At 56.9% G+C, this 18,971-nt stretch overlaps 4 protein-coding genes across 4 annotated transcripts; 3 read left to right on the top strand and 1 right to left on the bottom strand.

Moving 5' to 3' along the window:
- Positions 1-3,308: 3,308 nt before the first annotated feature.
- ACO1O0_002346 (uncharacterized protein) lies at positions 3,309-4,760 on the top strand (the record flags this gene model as incomplete). The annotated part of the gene is made up of 2 exons (XM_083191816.1): positions 3,309-3,548; positions 3,636-4,760. 2 exons carry the CDS (start codon positions 3,309-3,311, stop codon positions 4,758-4,760), a joined length of 1,365 nt encoding a protein of 454 aa, XP_083053030.1.
- Positions 4,761-6,020: 1,260 nt separating this feature from the next.
- On the top strand, positions 6,021-9,986 carry ACO1O0_002345 (uncharacterized protein; the record flags this gene model as incomplete). The annotated part of the gene is made up of 1 exon (XM_083191815.1): positions 6,021-9,986. One exon carries the CDS (start codon positions 6,021-6,023, stop codon positions 9,984-9,986), a length of 3,966 nt encoding a protein of 1,321 aa, XP_083053029.1.
- A 2,330-nt stretch (positions 9,987-12,316) lies between these two features.
- On the top strand, positions 12,317-13,847 carry ACO1O0_002344 (SPX domain-containing protein; the record flags this gene model as incomplete). The annotated part of the gene is made up of 4 exons (XM_083191814.1): positions 12,317-12,327; positions 12,357-12,592; positions 12,651-12,847; positions 12,915-13,847. 4 exons carry the CDS (start codon positions 12,317-12,319, stop codon positions 13,845-13,847), a joined length of 1,377 nt encoding a protein of 458 aa, XP_083053028.1.
- A 475-nt stretch (positions 13,848-14,322) lies between these two features.
- ACO1O0_002343 (uncharacterized protein) lies at positions 14,323-16,008 on the bottom strand (the record flags this gene model as incomplete). The annotated part of the gene is made up of 5 exons (XM_083191813.1): positions 14,323-14,411; positions 14,519-14,844; positions 14,911-15,279; positions 15,345-15,975; positions 16,005-16,008. 5 exons carry the CDS (start codon positions 16,006-16,008, stop codon positions 14,323-14,325), a joined length of 1,419 nt encoding a protein of 472 aa, XP_083053027.1.
- Positions 16,009-18,971: the final 2,963 nt, after the last annotated feature.

Here is an 18,971-nt window from a genome sequence, read left to right as displayed (position 1 = left end):
CAAAAGTCGGGATCGGTGCCGGCTGCGCGACAAATTGGACGAGAGGTGCGATGGAAAATGGACTCAATTGAGCGATTGAGCGGGCGTGGGGGGATTTGCTGCGATGATGAGGGTTTGCAAGCCGAAGATGCAGTTTGTCGGATTGAATTGGATTGTTGAGCGTGTCCGAGTTGGAATGCTGAGTGCGAGACAGACATGTGTGAGGACGCTCGGCAACCATCGAATCCTAGGCCGACGAAGCCGCAGCTGCACGATCATGCACCGCAGCGGAAATGCGAAAGAGGGCAAGAAAAAGGACACATGTCGAGTGTTGGTCGCGCAGCGTAGACCGGATGGCCGAGTGGAGGGAGAATAGGAAGAGCACGGCGTAGCTTACCTTGACTTCTGAGAGGGTTGATGAGAAGGTGAGAAAGGCGGATGGCAGAACAGAGGCAAAGGCGGAGAGGAAAAGCAAACAGCAGGAAGGACCCGGGCGTGGTTTTGTTGATCAGTGCAGAAAAAGGCCTCTCCCAGAGTGGCAGACGCCCAGCAAGTCCCAGCCAAGTCCCAGCAAGTCCCAGCAAGTCCCAGCAAGTCCCAGGCCGCCCTTGCCCGGGCCCCAGTCTCCACTCTCCAGAAGGCAAAAGTGGGGGCAACCGGGCCACCGCGTCCCATGGCATCCACTACGTCACGCCCAGCATCGCGGCGCGCACGGCTCGTGCGGGCTGGGCAGCCTGCGCTACATCGTACTGGCTGCATGGCAGCATGGCCTTACTCATACATAATGGTACTACTATCGCTAACTTTAGAGGCCACCGGCCGGTTCCCGTTGGTGAGCTTCTCGAGTCGGGAGCCCTGCATCCCGGCTGCATCCATGATCCATCATCCAGCGGAGCCAGGCATCAACTTGCAGATTTGGAGTCTGTACTCCGTACTCCGTACGAGATGTGGGAAACTGCAAGTGCTCCAGGAGTCCAGGTCTGGCGTGGGCAGAGACACCCGAGGAAACTTGGGGGCCTGGGAAATTGACATCCACTGGCACCACCGGTAGGAGCGGCCATCCCACGCAGACCCTACATAGCACCAAAGGTAATAGAGGTCACGGGTGACAGAGCTCCTGCCAGGTGCCATTTTACGCCTCCATCAAACAAGCTACAGCCTATTATTATTATTACCTACAGCCCAACTACAGCCATCTACCGCCAGAGCTCATGAAACTCGCAAATAGGCAGGCAGACGCCGACAAAGCACGCAAGTTGTTCGTCTCATTAACGAGCAAGCACAATGATGAATGAGTCGAGGAAAAATTATTTCCAATTGGCGCACCGGGACAGGGCGATAGATGGCGGGCAACGGGCAACGGGCGACACATGTACCATGTGGCGGCGCGGTGCCTGATTCGTGCGCCGCCCCGGCGCCGCCTCGGTCGCCTCAATTCGGGAACACGGCATTCGTCCAAATCAGCGCTTCCAGGTGGCCAGCCCAGACCATCGCAACAAAGGGGGACTGGGAAACACTGGGGAAACCACCAGCAGGAGGAGCGAGAGGAGTGGGAGGACCCAGGAGCTTCCTCGCAAGGCTCGTACAGTATGGAGTATGGATACGTACTTTGGACTGGATAACCATACCGCTAACCACAGTATTCAATACGTACTAGTACAATGGGGGTCCAGAAGCTTGATAGCCTGGGCCAAACAAAGCGTGCGCCTGCGCGAATTTTGGGACTCCCCCGAGAGATCCCATTCCAAAATCCAAATTCTGCATCCACCTGGACCAGGGCGCGCCATTGAACGCGCTCACCGGGAGCCACGCGCTACGGCATTTTACGGCCGGGCGCTGTTGGTCGCTGCTTATGGGAAATTGCGCGTGGAATCGGCCCTCATCATCATCCTTCAATCATTGATCGCTCTACTAGTATAGGACTAGTAATACTACCACCGACAACAGGCGGTCTCTGCGACATCATGGCCATCTTCCTTCAGCAACGATCAACGCCAAGCTGGCCGCACTATCGACACTATCGACCTCGGTTTCCTGAAATCCCCCAGAGTCACGCGATGACCCTGGCCGCCATCCAAAGCGTCCCGCCCCGCAGTCCCCGATGGCTTCTGATAATATGCACGCGCCTCTCTGACCACGGCGGCTCCATGCCTTGCAGCCTGGGGATCTGTACTCACTGCCGGCTTCACGAATCCAACCAATGGGCGAATATAATTAGAAATCAGTTCCCAGAGAGTGTGAGCACGCCTTGATAGCTAATTGCCCTCGTACAGAGTATTATAGTATGACTGACTACCCCTACGGATACCTCGATGTGCACATCCCCAACGACGTCCACGCGACAATCTCCAAATTGATCGCAAGAGGTAAGCACTCCGTGTAAGTACGTACTCGCGGACTCAACTCCGAACCCCGTCCTAGTGGATAGAAATTTTGTCCTCATTATTTCCATTGTCAAACCCGGAACCCCAGCCGGAGCTGCCGAAGCCGCGACGCCGTTCGTTGCCAGGCCATGATCGTGACCGGGGGCATAAAACCCTCAGGTACGTACCTTCCAGCAGTTCCTTCTACGGGGGATCCGTAGCGCTTCCATGGCCCATCGATAAGTGCTACGGGTTCGACGGCCGGCAGTGGCGTGCGCGAGAAAAAGATTCGCCCTTGTACGTACCTCGCCGACTTGCCTATCAGCGCCGGAAGACCCTGTTTGGACTTTCAACGGCCAGAAGCGTCAAACCAAAGGACTTGACTCGCCAAAATCACGCCGGGCAGGTTGTTTCACAAAGCGTCAAAAACCTCTGCAACCCCTTTTTAAGGAGGCAGCACACGGGAGGGTCGTGTAAGAGATTCTCGCCTTCATCTGACACGGGCGCTCTCTCCAAAGAACTAGGTACTTATCTGTCATGATCCGAGGCGAGGCCAGCGTCGACACCTAGGTATTCACTCGTATTACTATCTGAGAGCATCGCGCAAGGTCCTCTATCGCGAATCGACTTGTCAAGGTTACTCCATGTTGACAGGGGTGCTCGTGGGCCTCAGGATCCCATCTTTGGAGCAAGGCAATGATTGCAATCTTGAATTTTCGGAGAATCGTAGATGAGCTTCGGCAAAGTCGGCCAGCTCCGTGGGGCAGGAGAATACAGTGCAGGACAGTGTCTGTTGTGGCCCGAAATGGGCCGTCTCGTAAATTCTTACACTGTGGGAATCTGGGCAGGCAAGCGCACCCACAACACCACACAACGTCAGAAGGTACTTCGTGCTCCGTACCTACCTCGGTGCTCCGTGGATAGCATCAACCACCAACGGCCGCTCAGCGACTCTGCTCAACTACCATGGCTCGGTGGCTGGCCCATCTTGGCCAACTCAACAAGCACAATGCTGCAACGCTGCGCAGCGCGCCTCTGGGCGAGATATCAGGTTCCCTCGGTGACCTAGGGACTCTTCTACCCCTCATGATCGCTCTCGCCGCCCAGGGCTCTATCAAGCTCGGCTCGACCCTCGTGTTCTCGGGCATCTTCAATGTCGTGACCGGCTTGCTCTTCGGGATCCCCCTCCCCGTGCAGCCAATGAAGGTGAGCGAGCGCGCCGGCTTTTCTGGGAGAGTTCCGGACGGGAGGTCCGGACGGGACGGGGGGTAATAGATGCTGACTCGGGACAAGGCCATCGCCTCAGCCGCCATCTCCGGCCGTGGGGATCCCTCCATGGGCGTCGTAGTCGCCTCCGGTCAATGGGTCGGCGCTGCTGTGCTTGTCCTCAGCATCACGGGGCTCCTCCGGTGGATCGTCCGGGTCGTCCCCATTCCCGTCGTCAAGGGAATCCAGATGGGCGCCGGCCTCTCGCTTATCCTCGGTGCCGGCTCCTCCCTCTTGAAGCCCCTGAGCTGGCTCAGCCCCGTCCTGGACAACCGCTTCTGGGCCATTGTGGCTTTCCTTGTGCTCATCTGCACCCAGCGCCTGCCTCGCTTCCCCTACGCGCTGCTTTTCTTCGTCCTTGCCCTCGTGTTCGCCTTCATTACCGTCCTGACCTCTGATCATGGCCTGCCGAGGTTCCACGTCTGGCATCCGCAGTTCGTCTTGCCCAAGTGGATAGGTATCTGGCCGGACGACTCCCCGGCGTTGTGGATGGCCATCGGCCAGTTGCCCCTAACGACGCTCAATTCCATCATTGCCGTAAGCCAGCTCTCGAGTGATCTCCTACCCGATCTACCCGCCCCATCTGTCACCTCCATGGGCCTCAGCGTCGCCATCATGAACCTAACGGGCACATGGTTCGGAGCTATGCCCGTGTGCCACGGCGCCGGTGGGCTGGCGGCACAGTACCGCTTCGGTGCCCGCAGCGGAGCCAGCGTCATAATCCTCGGCGCCTTCAAGATTCTCTTGGGGTTAGTCTTTGGAGAGACGTTGGTCGATCTCCTTCGTCATTACCCCAAGAGTCTCCTTGGCATTATGGTCTTCGCCTCCGGTTTGGAGTTGGCAAAAGTTGGCAACAGCCTGAACAATGGTGCCCCTGACCTCTGGCAGGTAGCCGCAGGTCAGGCAGACGACGACCACGCCGCCAGCGGCATCCACCGCCGCAGGCATCGTAACTTGTCGGACGAGGAGCGGATGGAAAGATGGACGGTCATGCTTACCACGACAGGTGGCATCCTAGCGTTCCGGAACGATGCCATGGGCTTCTTGGCTGGCATGCTCTGCCACGGAGCGTTCAAGCTATCAGCAAGGCTGGAGCAGTCGCGGAAGAAGCACTTGGGTGTTTCGACTGAGCAAACCCCCCTGTTACGATGAATGAGATACGATAGATGACAATGCAGCGAGCGCGTGTTAGGCACCAGTGCCAAGCGTCACAATACACCCCAACAGTGTACTTCGGCGGGAGCGGGGTCGAAGGATACACCAAAGTTGGTTCTCTGGTTTTACATCTCTAGTTTTACAACGAAGTACGATGAAGTTTCTACGAATACCAATACTCTTAACTTAAGATCGCGTAAATGGTCACGTCCCCTTACTAGATGGTGGCGTATGCATCGCTTTTGAATTCCAAACTTGAGTCAATAGGACTCTTGGATTGATACTACGTAGATGACATTATTCATCTCTATGCAGTTTTGATGTAACCTATTGAATTTTATTATTTTCGTTTTGTTGAAGAAGATTGGTCGAGTTGCTTGATACTGGTGTAGGGTAGGACGTTGCAATGGTGTACTGATATGTGAGCTCACAACAATATTTACCAAGTAGATGGAGTACATATACGGATAGAGATGGTTTGGATCGGAATTGTATCTCCAGTATGGTGTTTTGAGCCGGAGCCTAACAATGTGAGGGGTGGCTGGTTCTAGTTGTGCATATGCTTAGTTCTGGGCGGCATACCGTGGACAATGACAACATTATCCTTGTTTACACCAGCAGGATGATTTCACGACGAAGGGTGTACTCGTGTTCGTACAGAATATGGGAAAGAACGGAGAACACATAACCTTCTCAATATTAGATCCTTGAAACAGTAGGACAGTAGGTAAGATATAAGTAGTAACTGTACTAAGTAGGAGTCAGGCGAGATCGAATGAGAATGCCTTCCAACCGGACCGGGTTGATCTCGGTGAGCGTCGGTGAGGGAAGGTGCACATGTTACTAGCGTCGCTGTAGTTACTAGGGGCCGAATTCGGTGAGCGACGGTGAGGGAAGGCACCGGTCGAGTGTCAGAGTCGCTGCGACTCGCTGACAGTCGTTGGGTGGGGCTTGATCCCCACAACCAACCAATCAGCGCGCGCCAGGCCCCCGACTTGAGCTCGGCATCGCGCCCGAATCTCCAGGCGCAAAAGAAGAGGGTGAAGTGAGGTCGTCACCGTCCACTCGTCACTGTCAGGCCATCCCCCGTTGCCACGGCAGTCAACGTGGACGACGCCGACGACGAGGACCACGACGATTACGACGATTACGACCAAGACCAGCAAGACGACGGTTGGCTGCAGCGCCGACGTCGCGACAGAACCGAGCCAGGCGCCACCCGAACGAAGGAGCTGCTTGTCGCCGAACAGTGCAGCGATGACTTCGACAAGAGCCCCCGCCACCGCTGCAGCCCCGGCCGCTGCTCCTACTGGAGCCTATGGCACTGATCCTGCCGCCGAGCGGCGTCCCGACGACACGAGACCAGAGGCACCTGCGACTGCCGATCCTGTTGGGCATGGCCGTGCAGAGTTCGATGCTTCGGCCTCGGTGGCGTCCCCAGCAACCGCGAACCCGGATGCGCCCCCCAACTTTGTTGGTGACGACAATGAAGCCCTAAAATTGGCTTCTAGGGTTGACTCAAACGTCTTTCAACAGGGCACCACGACAGAAGCAAAATCAGCATCGGAGCCCAAACTTGAAAACGCGGCCGAACCTCTCGCTACAAATGCTTCGTCAAGCGATGTGGTTATCAGCCAGTCACAAGACGACCACCAGACGGTTGTTAATAGCTCTGGAAACCGGGAGAATCTCGTTTCCACTCAAGTAGAGGACTCATCAGCGGCAATATCAGCCAAGGCTGCGCCACCGACGACAACAACAGACAAGGGAGAAACAACAACAACAATACAACCGCCCACCTCTAATAACCCTACTACTCCGCCTCCTTCCGGCCTGCTTGATCAGTTCCCTTCTACCAAGGTTAACCAAGGCAAAGGTGGGGAGCGCAAAATCTCCCAGGACAAATCTATCATGGACCCCATGACACTGTCCCAGTCTTTCGAGGAAGACTATGACGATGGCTTCAATGAGAGCTTCATGCCCCCAGTGGGGCCGATGCAATGGGGCCGGCCTTTTGCCCCCTTCCACTCCATGTTGGGTCACTCAACGCCCTCGACCACCACTGTCCGTCCGTCTACTATCACGCCTTCACAAGTCCACATAAACCATGCAAACCTCATGTTCCCGCCAGAACCCGAAGATGGTATTTTACCAATGGATACCAGAACTGCCGACCGGCAGTACGTCGAGTCCTTTGCACGCATCGAATTTGCCGACAGCACCTTTCAGGTCAACACACACACCGTTATCATTGGTCGCGACCGCGCTGCCCTGAAGCAGGCTATCATTGACGAGAAGCGGGCCGAGAAGTACCAGCTTCAAGTCGAAGAGAACGCCCGTCAGGGTCTGCCCCCTCCTACACCCCCTCGGAAGGACCGCAGCAGATTTAGCAAGTCCTACGTCAGCGAGGAGGGTGGTATGCTGGGTCCAGAGTCTAGTGGCGACGAGGACGACGGCCAGCCGCCTTCCAAGAAGCAGAAGACGAGCTCGGCTGAAGCATCCGTGGACCAGGAGAGTGGAGACCAGCGAGTAGCTACATGTGACCGGTACTATGTCACCCATACTCCTGGATCCGCTTCTGTTGATCTGAGAATGCTGCGGCCTTCCCCAGACTATGTTGCCTTTGTTGGTATCCACTCCCCTGGCCCCAATATGGCCAAGAAATCCAGGGGCATCTCCCGCAAGCACCTCAAGATCCAGTACAACAAAGACACAGGCCAATTTGAAGCCATCCCGATGCACGGCAATGGATATTTCCATCAAGAGGTTCATCATGGGCCGGGAGAAAAGGTTGTACTTAGGAGTGGTGATAGGCTCCAGATCAAGGATGTCGACTTTCGTTTCCTGATAAACGGCGTCAAGATAGGCTGCACTGGCGCCGAGGACTTCTCGATAGACAAGAAGACTGGTGGTGGCAAGGAGATGAGTTTTGATTTCGAGGCCAACCGCAACGGCCAGACACAGGATACTAGCGACGAACTGTCCGATGTTGACGATGCCGAGGTTGAGGATGTTGACATGACCCAGTTGAGCGGGCAATCTCTGGCGAAACCAGACGAGGAGCCCGAGGATCAGCCTATGGAAGACGCCCCGGAACCTGAAAAGGCTGAGGTTGCGGAGAGGGAGAGGGTTCCAGTACCGCTCAACCAGCCGTCGCTCGATGCAAGCCTGATGATGCCAGAGATACCTAAGAAGAGAGGCCCTGGGCGCCCTCCCAAAAACGGAATAATGTCCAAGCGCCAACAGCGCGAACTCAAAAAGGCCCAGCAAGAGCTGGCAAGGCAGCAAGCTGCCCAGGCACCTCCCGTGGAACCACCAGCCAAGCGCAAAGTTGGGCGCCCGAGGAAGCATCCCTTGCCTGAAGGTGATCTCAGTGCCGAGAAACGCAAATATAAGCCCCGGAAACCCAAGGAAGATGGCGCTGAGGGCTCTGATGCCGAGAGGCGAGCCAAGGAAAAGAAGGGCAAGCCTGTGCGCCCCAAATCACCGCCATTGGAGTTGCGCAGGGAGGATTATACGGAACAGGAGCTCCAGAAGCCCAACAAGAACTACGGAATGCTCATTGATGAGACGCTTAGTGCCGCGCCAGATGGCCTCACCCTCAAGCAGATCTACAAGCGCATTGCCACCAAGTACCCCTGGTTCTTCTTCCACACTGAGACTAAGGGCTGGGAGAGTAGCGTCCGTCACAATCTCATTGGCAACGAGGCATTCAAGAAGGAAGAGGCAACGAATCTGTGGAAGCGCGTGCCAGGCGTTGAGTTGGATGCTGGCAAGAGACGCAAGGCCACATCGCCCGATCGGAACTTGGCAGCCCAGGCTTACGGCGGTCACCCCTACACGTATAACCAGGCCCACCAGCAGCATATGGCTGCTCATGGACCACCTCCTGGATACGCTCCAGGTCAGCCAGGGGCGCCGCAGGGGTACCAGATGCCAAGCTACAACGCTCAACAGCCTGGTCATGGACAAGCTCAGGGCCAGCCCCCACGGCCTGCGGTGCACCAGGTGCACCAGTTCAGGACTCCCGACTCCGTGACGAACGCGCCATCGGCCACAGCAGCAGCCCCTACTACTCAGCAGCACGCATATACCCAACAACAGCCGCCTCCGCCCCCAGCCCAATCCGCAGCGCCGTCCTCATACAACTCCCCTTACTCCTATCCACCGCATCCCCGGGCGAACCCTCCCGTCAAGGCAGAGGAAGGAGCTGCTCCAACGCGGCAACCTGGGCTAGAGGGCACGCTACCTGCTCATCGGGCGGCTACTCCTTCTGCAGCAGCGGCGCAAGCGGCGGCAACGAGAGCGGTCGCGGGTCTGCCACAGCAGCCACAGCAGCCACAACAACCGCTACAAGCCCTCGCCAGCGCTGCCTCACCAGCCACCGACGCCAAGCCTTCGCAACCGGTCATTGAGCCACTTCTCGTGTCTCGGTTGAATAACCTGCGGGTGTCTCTCGCCAACGGCCTGAAGCATGCACAGACACCCCATGCTTACGAGATTGTTTGGTCTGCTCTCGACAGGATTGTCGGGCTTAAAAAGGAACCTTCCGGGCCCAACAAGACTCTAGAAGCAACGTGCTATAATGGCATGAACAATCTTATCCAGCGGAGCATTGTCCACCTTAGGAGTACGCCAGCACCTGATGGGACCAGCAAACCTTCGTACTCAACCTTGCTCCATCCTGATATGATGAAGCATATCGAAGGCTTGCGGAATCAGTGCGTCGCCGCCATCAAAGCCAAGCTACCTGAAGGCGATGCCATTGCCCTCGTACACTCTGCCATCATCCGTACACTCGGTCTGGACAGTGAAAGCAGGCTGGCAGGACGGTCAGAGAGCTTTGACAACCTAGAGCGGGCTATCATGGTCAATGTCGGAAAAGTTATTAATCAGATGTCGGGAGCTGGACGGGGCTCGTCGGAACGGGGATCGAGCGCTGGGCCTCGTCCCTCTCCGGCTACTCCTCAACTGTCTGCCCCTCAAGTGGCCACTCCTCAACTGTCTGCCCCTCCAGTGGCTGCTCCTCAACCGCCTGCCCTTCAAGGGACTACTCCTCAACTGTCTGCCCCTCAAGCGGCTGCCCCTCAAGTAGCTGCTCCTCAGGCGGCTGCTCCTCAAGCGGCTGCTCCTCAAGTGGCTGCCACTCAAGTAGCTGCCCCTCAAGTAGCTGCCCCTCAAGCGGCTGGTGAGGAGAGTGCCAAGGCGGTGGCGGGGACCTAGAAATTGACTAAAGAGAAAGCGAAGTTGGCGTGGAGATTATACGAACAAATGATATGAATTACGTTACTAGTTTGGTCCTAGTCCTATCATCGGCGTGTCCGATGTCTCAATGGACATGTTCTGTGTTGTTTGATACTGGCGAGTTAAGCGTTCCTACCATGGGCAGATGCGAGGGCTCTTGTCGGACTCAATCGGGGCGTTTGTCACTCGTGTAAGCGATAGAAAGGGATACCTAGGGCGAACCATGGAGATTGCTGTTATCAACGAAGAAAGCCACAAGTGGTAATTTGTATGACGCACATGTTCAATCTACGGAGTACCATGTCTGCTTATAGGGTGAAATCTGGCCGACCTGATCCTATCTTCATCGGGCTCCTAGCGAATAAACCGGGTTGTAACACTCCGAGGAGAAACTTGGGCACCAGAGAATCTAAACGGTCAAGAAATGCAACATAGGGTGCGTCGCAGTGAGCGATACGCATGGTCTCGGCACGATGATTCCGGTCCTCGTGTGAACGAGCTCGTGGGGTTGCAATACAAAGTGAATCTAGGCTTGATTGGAACCAACAAGGTCACATTGGCCCTAGGAATATTCGCCATGGTATTCCCGGTGCTGGCAGATCTTACCGGGAAGGTATTATATGTATGTCTAGCGATCCGGGGGTCTAGCAGCCGGTCGCGTGATGCTAGTCGATAGCCGTTTGAGAGCATTCATTGGATCGCCGTTGCACCGTTGATAAGGCAGGGCGGACGGCAGCGGACGCCACGCGGATGGTGCAGACTGGCGGAGGGTGCGCGGCGGGATCCGTCGCCTCGCCGATTCATCGAGTGGGAGAGGCTGGTGGCTGTACGAGCACGGAGTACTGGAGTTTGGTGTAGGCTGGAGCTATGGTACATGGTGGTAGTAGCACACGATTCGGGGGCGGGAGCTAATGGAAGGGCAGTCGCCAATCGGGGGCTTGCACAGAGTTTCGAGCTTGGTGCAGAGCTGGTGGCTGTGTCGTTGGCCCCCGTTGGCCCGTTGCCACCGGGCGTGGGTGGGGCTTGGTTTGTGCTTCAAGGTGAGGCGCAAGGCAGGAGTCATGGACTCGGTGTCCTCGATGTACACATAGCTCAAGAGGGCAAGAGGACAGAAGGGCAAAGGCCAACAGGGCAACAGGGCAACAGGACTAGAAGGAGTGAACTGGTGTCAGGTCGGGCCGGGAAGGAGCTTGTTTCATGCCGCCGTCGCCTACTGGGTAGGTACCATGGACATGGGCATGGAAGGACGGATGGCTGGCCGTATCTGACTTTGGCAGCTCTCCCCTCTGTCCTACACCGTGACGGCATGGAACGCTCGTATGGGCATCATTCTTAATTTGGTCAACGTCTGTTCGCCATGGGCGACGCGGGGCGACCGGACTCGACCCAGGCGAAGCTTGTTGTTCGGCCCAGAGTTGCCGGCGACAACCTCCTTCATTGCCTTGCCGTCGCGATTCAAGAGCACGCCTCATCTGTCATCTCGACTGTCACCTCATCTGTCACCTCATCTGTCCCCTCACCTATAGTCGCATTGTCCCAATATATACACTCCCACCCACCACCATCCGCCTGGCTCGCCGCCAGTGCACTTTCTCTCTCCTGCTCTTTTACTCAATTCACCCGCCAGTCTCCCGTGTATTATCTTTCCATCTTTCTCGGTGCATTCTCTCACCCCTTCACGGATTACCGGCGCTGGAACCTGGAGTCCCGGACGTTCCGTTTTCGGTAGTAAGCTGGAGCTTATCGTGTTTCATCCGCCATTGGTGCATTGCATCTGCGACTCGGCGAGACTAACTGCAGCCTCGGCGACGGCGCAGCGGCACGGGTACGCAATCGCAAGCAACACGCACTGCAACACGCCCTGCAACGGCCCACTGCATGGTATTACATACATGGTAGCAACGACCGCCACGCCTCAGCGCATCACCGGATCTAGCAACGTCACTGGGCGGGCCCCCGATCCATCCCGGCCCCAATTGCGATTGGGACCGTCTCTCTGAGCCCGTCTGAGCCCGCCTCACGCCGCCGTCGTCCCGCTGGCCCACTGTTCTCGTAATACCTAGCCGTCCTGTTCTGAGACAATCCTACGTCAACCCTCCGATTCCTTCTTCCCTCTCCTTCCCCCGGACCGGACCTCTTCCTTCTCCAATCTGCGCCGGACGCAATTGAACCTCGAGCCAACACTTTACGGGACATTGAGGCAAGCAGAGCACGCGAGGGGACTTGTTCCTCAATTCGCTGCCTAGAAAACTCTGGTTTGCCACCAGGATGAAATACGGCGATCAGCTCGAGCACGAGTCTGTTCCACAATGGAGCCTCCGTATGTACCCTTCTCCAATTCCCCTCTAGGTTCAATTGGCAGCGCCTTCTAATGCCCCTCCAAGACAACCTCGACTACAACTCCCTCAAGAATGAGATCAAGGCCCACACGACTCGCGACCAGGCTACCGCCATCGCCATTCCTGGCCGCGAGGACACAGCTCTGCACAAGTTTGAGGACGGCCTCTACCTCGAGCTCTGCCGGCAGCACGACCGTGTGGACCTGTTTATCACGAGCAAGGCCGACGAGATTTCGCGGCGTCTCGGTATGCCCACCCCAATCCATTTCTCTAGCCTGAAGAGCGCTGGCTGACAATTCCAAAGACGCCCTGTCACGTACCGTCGACCGATGGATCGCCAAGTGCTCCGACGACCCCACAGCGAAACAGATACTGAAGCGGCAGAGGCGGGTTGCCAAGTACGACCGCGAGCTGCTCCAGGTGGGCGACGAGATTCAGGCGCTTTTCCGCTTCGCCCATGCCCAGGTCATCGCCTTCCGCAAGATCGTCAAGAAGTACAAGGTTTGTGACATCACCCAGCCGCAACATCCCGAGGGGTCCACAGCATCTAACCCGCTGATTCCGATAGAAATGGACCGGCTCGACGACATTAGGCTCTCGATTTACCGACGACGTCCTTAGCAACCCCAAGAGCTTTACCCGGCGCGACTTCAGCTATCTCCAGAGCCGCCACAACGAAATTCTCACCCATCTCCGCAACGCCAACCCCCAGCTGAGCCCGCTCAGCTCCCCATCTTCCGATGAGCAGCCCAGTCGCCCGAGCAGCAGCACCTACCGACGCGAATTCGACCCGTTGCCGCCCCCGGTGTCCCGGCCCAACCGCTACTATGACCCGTCATACAGTTCGCAGGTCAAATATTGGAACGAGTATGACGATGGCAGTGAAGCCGGCGGGCCCGAGGATGACTACGCCATCTACGTGGACCCCGAAGAGAGCTCCACCTTCCCGGGCCTGGGCTACGTAGAGGCCGTCCTGAGCCTGCCCTTTGAGAAGGCAAAGCAGTGGTTCCGTTCCCGCCGCAAGCTCGATCGCGAGCGCGAGCCTCTTCTCCCCGCGGCCCAACCCCCAACACAGAGCTACCTCTCCACCACTGTCGTTGACTCTGACGAGGACGACTACGCAAGCTCCTCTGACTTCCCGGCCCACGGGTACACGGCGCTCTACGCCTTCCCCAGCATAGCCGACCAAAAGGTCCTTCGCTACCGCGAGAATGTCCTCTTCTGGGCAACCATCGGCTGTTACGCAGCCTCCTTTGCCCTCCTCGCCATCTCGAGCGTACTCATCTCGGTAGGCAGGCACAAACTGCGCGTCGAGGTCGACGCCGCCGTCACCGTTGGCGTGGCATTCAGCCTTCTGTGCGCCTGCGCCGCGCTGGGCATGTCACTCTATCGCCGGGACCCCCTGACAATATTCTACCGGGTCCTGATCTGGGCTACTTTTGTTGCGGCATGCCTACTCAACGGGATGCTACTCGTCCTCGTGGTGGACAACGCGCCATGATGACCGGATATACATTATTATTTCCTTTTTGTTATTAGGGGTTGGTCTATTTTACCATCTATGATATCCCGCCACTTTCTTCCCTCGTGGCATCAAGTTGCATCTCCTAGTTGTACTGAGCGTTGATTGGGCGGATTCGGTTGCGGTGTGGTGCATTTGCTATTATATGGCGGGGTTCTGGTGTTGTATTTGGGCCCTGTTAGGGATAGCCTTAGTAGGCTCGTCATATAGGTTAGGAAGGAGGATATAGGTACCCCACGGCTTTTATATAGGCAGTTGTATCATGGCCAGCATGGCTGATAACAGAGCGGCGATGATTTCCGATGCCATGAACATTGTACTTCTCCCGTATGTCGTCGCCAGGGGTGAAATCCTGCTCGTCTTGTAATGTTGGCCGGGTCTCTCCGAATTTGTAAGAGCAGGTGCGTGCGTGTATGCAAAACCCTGGGGTTCACCTAAACCTGGCTGGCGGTGGTCATCCCCTGGACCGGAATGAAAAGTCGAGCATGCTGCCCTCCTCGTCCTTTGTGGCTAGGAAGTTCTCGATCCTCTTGACCAGTTGCCCTGTGTCATGTACGTCAGATTTTGAAGCCAGTGGAGCTAGGTACCGTGCTCGATAGAACAAGATGATGGGCAACAAAATTAGGGTGAAAATGACTAGGGAGACCTACCCGCAACGCCCCATCTCTTTGCAAAAAAGTGCAGGGAGCTGTACATGTCGTGGAACCTCGTATCTGCCTCCGGTATGACATGCTCGAAGTTGCTCAGGGCGGCGAGGGAGTGGTAGGCGGAGAAGGGGGTGACGGGGGAGCAGTTGGCGAGGAGGCCTGGGCGGCGGGCAAGGTGCTCGTTCAGGTCGGCGGTGGTGTCAGCGATGATGCGGATGGTGAAGTTGATACCAGCAATAGCCTTGAGAACTTCGACGTTGGAAGTAGATGTATGGATGCTAGATGCATCGATAGTGCAGAGATAGCTGCAGTAAAGGACAAGGAGTAGACTGGGGTCTAGAGTGAGCATGCATAGTAGGCGGAGAGGTGAGAAGAGAGGACAAGGAGGGGCTTACCAAGTACACGTTGCAAAGCATTCGTAGTACTCGCCCCAGGTCGAGGCTTGCATAACCATGGCCTCGACAAGCGCTCGCGTCGCGATGTCAAGCTCGGCAAACGAGTCCACGCTGGGTGGCCTTCCTGCATAGTAGGTATCCATCTCCCATGTCAGGGCCCTTGTGAAGAGAATGGCACACTGGCAGTTGCGCTGGAAGGCGCCGAGAGTCACAGACGGTGAGACACCGGCGGGATGGCGCAAGACTGTGCGGACTGGGCCCTGGGTCCGGTTATCCCATACAATGTTTGTCGTAGGAAGAAGATCATCCTCGCTCGGGGACGGCACGTTGAATGCCTTCCACATGAGACGTCGCTCCACGCGAATGAGCCTAGATAGAGGGGTGAATGGTCAGTGATGGAACCTCATGCGTCAGCCGGAAAAGGGTCATCTCACCTATCTACTATGAGAAGTGCCCAGTATAAATCCCTCCGCTCGTCCTCATCTGGTGGAACGGGTCGATCCTTTTCGGCCTCGACGTATTTTCCTGGGTAGACATTGGCCACCCTGGCCGATGTATAAGCATCGCCAACGGTCACGTAGGCCCTCATATAGTCGCCATGGCCGAATTCAAACAGACAGAGCAGGGCAGAGCACTGCACCAGCTCTATGCTTGGGGGGGATAGGGCGCGTAGCAGGCTGAGCGCGCGTTTGGCGACTAAATAAGTCGGAAGCACTAGCATCTCACTGCCATCGGGCATGACGGGCCGGCCTGAGTCGGCATACTGTGTGACGAGATGCATGCAGACGATGAGCAAGGCCAGCCCTGGTTCGGAGGGGCTATCGTTGGGCCCTAGGCGCTCAAGCTTCTGAAGAAATCGTTCCTGGTGGACAGCCGACAGCCAGAGGTTGGTAGTCTGGAAGTAGAGCTCGACCGAGTCCCGCCAGGAGATGCCCTTGGAGGTGAGAAGGCCCATGAGCGTCGAGGCAGGGATCTCCAGGTCAGGGTCGAAGATGCTATGGCGAGTGACAGCTGCAGGGTGCTCGTTGGGACTTCCCGAGGAGCCGTACGTCGACGGGTCCACAACTGCCGTGGTTGGCGCAGTGAAGACATACTCATAGCAGCATGTTGCGGCTAGCCTGGGAGTAGTTTAGCGAGGAGAGCTTCGAGGGCGATTGGGGGGCTGCTGTTCCAGGGAAGGGAAAGCTACCTGACACACCGCGAGCAGGCCGGGAGGGCCTTGTCACATTTCTTCTTCGTCCTGGTGCATTTTTCACATGCTCGATGGGCACGCTCAACTGGCTCCTCCATGGGCGAGTTGGAGCCATGAGGCGAAGCAGAAGGGACCGCTGTCACCATTTCTACCGGGGGCATATCCGCCCTGAGTGAGTTGCCCGCCGGGCATTGGCCCCCATTTATGAAGAAGCAATGCTCGGTTAACGACCTGCCAATGGCGGGAGATGCCCGTCGGTGATGTCACGGTGCCCGGTTTTGGAATTAACAGGCCAGCGTGGTTGGCAAGGGCCGAAATGTGGCCGTTGCTGTCGGCGCGCTTTAATAATGAGGAGCAGCAGCAGGTAACGAATCAAGGTCGTACGAGTAGTGCTGGGGACGCACGTAATATGCGTGGGATGCCGGAGACTAGTAATAAATCTGCCGGGGGCAGGAAACCTTTGCCTTATGGGGGAGCGGGGGCGAAGAGTAAAAGACTGGACCCTGAATGGGACACGAGTTAGTGCGCATCCCGGTGTCCAACTAGTAGTAACTGAGTGACAGATGAGAATGGTGTTGGGTCTTGGGGAAGCAAGGCGAAGCAAGGGGCCCCATTCCCCTCCCAATATTGTCTTTCTTCCTAGGCCTGGTCTGGGCACGACCCAGCGCGCACAGCGTCGCATAGCGCATCTGATGTATGGATAATATCGGGAGCTCTCAAGACGCCCAGCATGGGCGAACAGAGGGCAAGCAGTACTTGATCTGGGCGGGCTGGTTACTGACCTGATCAAGCCCTTGTTTCAGACGGTTGGCTCAGCGCGCACACACCGGGGGATCATCGGCTACAGTTTGTCTCTGAGGGAGTCGGGGTGAAATAGGGGGCTACTGCCCAAGGGGGCGAGCTGTTAGCAAAGGTAGAATGTGAGCACCGGCAGGGCTGGGGATGGAGACGGGGCGGGCTCGTGGCGTTTGGCAGGCAACAGAATACTTCTTCCTTGCTTACCGTTGGGGTATATGATGTAAGGCCTGGTGGTGATGTCGATGGATGGATGGATGGGAAACGTTACCTTGGGTAAGAGACAGGACGCAACTTCGCGCAACACCAGCGAGAGCATGTGGGAGGAGGTCAGTCAGTGGGCACGCGATATGGTTGTCGCAAATGGCACGGGCATGGCTAGCGCCTTGTTATCCGGACGTGAACAGGATGCCCAACTACGCGGCGAATAGCCTCTGGCAGCCCCGCAACCCGGCAAGCCCCTTTGCTACTGAAGGGCCGTCCAGAGACTGCAGTGGCAGTAGCAGACTGGCAGCAGTGCCGTGCGACTCGGACCCAGTCGCCTGGCAGTCTCCGTAGAGGGGCGCCACAGAGAGTGGAGGCCGGAGGTCCCGAACTCGACGGTGGCAGACTATTATATTGATAACGTGCTCCGTGCTCGAAGCAGACTGGCGGCGCGTGATGGTAGCGCGTCGGCAATGGACCAGCGGAGGATAGGGGCCAAGACGGGGCGGCGCAAGGCTTTTGGGGCTCGGGCTCGGGCTCGGGCTCTGGTCGACGGGCTGAAGAGCCACGGACGGTCCTGGCAGAGAGGCTATAGCTCAGGGCCCAGATGAATGAGGCACCAGGTGTACCGAGTATCGATGGGCGGGGTGGCACTTGGGCAGGTAAGGCCGAGAGGGTTGATGGAGGGGCATTGACAGGGCGCTAGGAGGGCGCGTTCTCTGGAGTCCTGGACTCGTGGAGGGTCGAGTCCAGATTTCAGGCACATGCGAGAATATACGAGCATTATTAGTGGTAGTGCGGGCTCGTGCAGGGTCGTGCAGGGTCTGCCCAGGTCTGGGGAGGCCTGGGCAGTGTGTGGTGCAGCGTGGTGCAGGCTTTTGTGCAGGGCGGCTTGCAGGCGCTGTAGAAAGTACCCAGAAACGGGCAAGGGACGGGGGCCGGATGGGAATGCCGAATGCCATCTGGCATTTGCCAGCAGCTTTTGCGAACAGTGAAGAGAGATGATGACTCGTGAGGAGCGATGGGATCCATGAAGACTTGACGAATTGATGCGGATGGCGCCATGTCACCACCCGCCACCACTGCACCAGCGCCAGGTGCGGCCAGTCCCGTCAGTGACATGGCGGTCTGTGCGCCTTCCGAGGATTGATTGCTCCGCAGGTGGCTGATCATTTATGCCTGCCCTGTCGACGAGTACGAGTACCGTAATCATGACAAAGCTAGGATCCTGTACGTACGTAGAAGCAGGCGCGACTGCTCAGTGCTCACGACTTGCTAGGTTTGGCGGGGTGGGAAGGCACGCAGTAACAGGCCTGTAACACGGATACATCCCCAGGTTGCTGCAAAGTGGGGCATACCTCATCCACGCGAATGGGTACGAATATTATTTGTCGTCTGTCACGTCGGTACTCGAACTGTATCCGTACCCTGATGATGATATTTGCTGTCGAAGCTGAGCCTTGAGCACGATGCATTTCGGCGAAGAGGGTCTTTTATATTAGAAGCAAGGGGGAGAGCGATAAGGTGCACGTACTACTACTATGTAATGTACGTGTGGAAAGTCGTCTAATCTTCGCACTTGGTGCTCCGCAGGATGCCGATATACGGTAATTGCCATGTGTCTTAGGCCATGGGCGCCCCGAAGCCTCTCAGGACAACTCCCCAGGCCCCAGCCCATCTCAGAACCATTACGAGTATATAAAGAAGCGGAGTGTCCCGTCTCCCGATACCTAGGCGTTGATGGGAGCGCCGCATCTCGCAGGCTGTAGGTTGCTTTGCTTCGGGCTAATTTTCCATGTTGGTCATGCCGCCCAGGGCTTTCGGGGTGTTACTCACCTCGCCGGAGTGGAGCCCCTTCCGACCCCGGACT

The sequence above is a fragment of the Amphichorda felina genome (genome assembly GCF_050947745.1).
Source record: "Amphichorda felina strain 45539 chromosome Unknown scaffold_2, whole genome shotgun sequence".
Taxonomy (NCBI): Eukaryota; Fungi; Ascomycota; class Sordariomycetes; order Hypocreales; family Bionectriaceae; genus Amphichorda; species Amphichorda felina.
The sequence above is the reverse complement of the archived record's forward strand: the minus strand, read 5'-3'. Positions and strand labels throughout refer to the sequence as shown.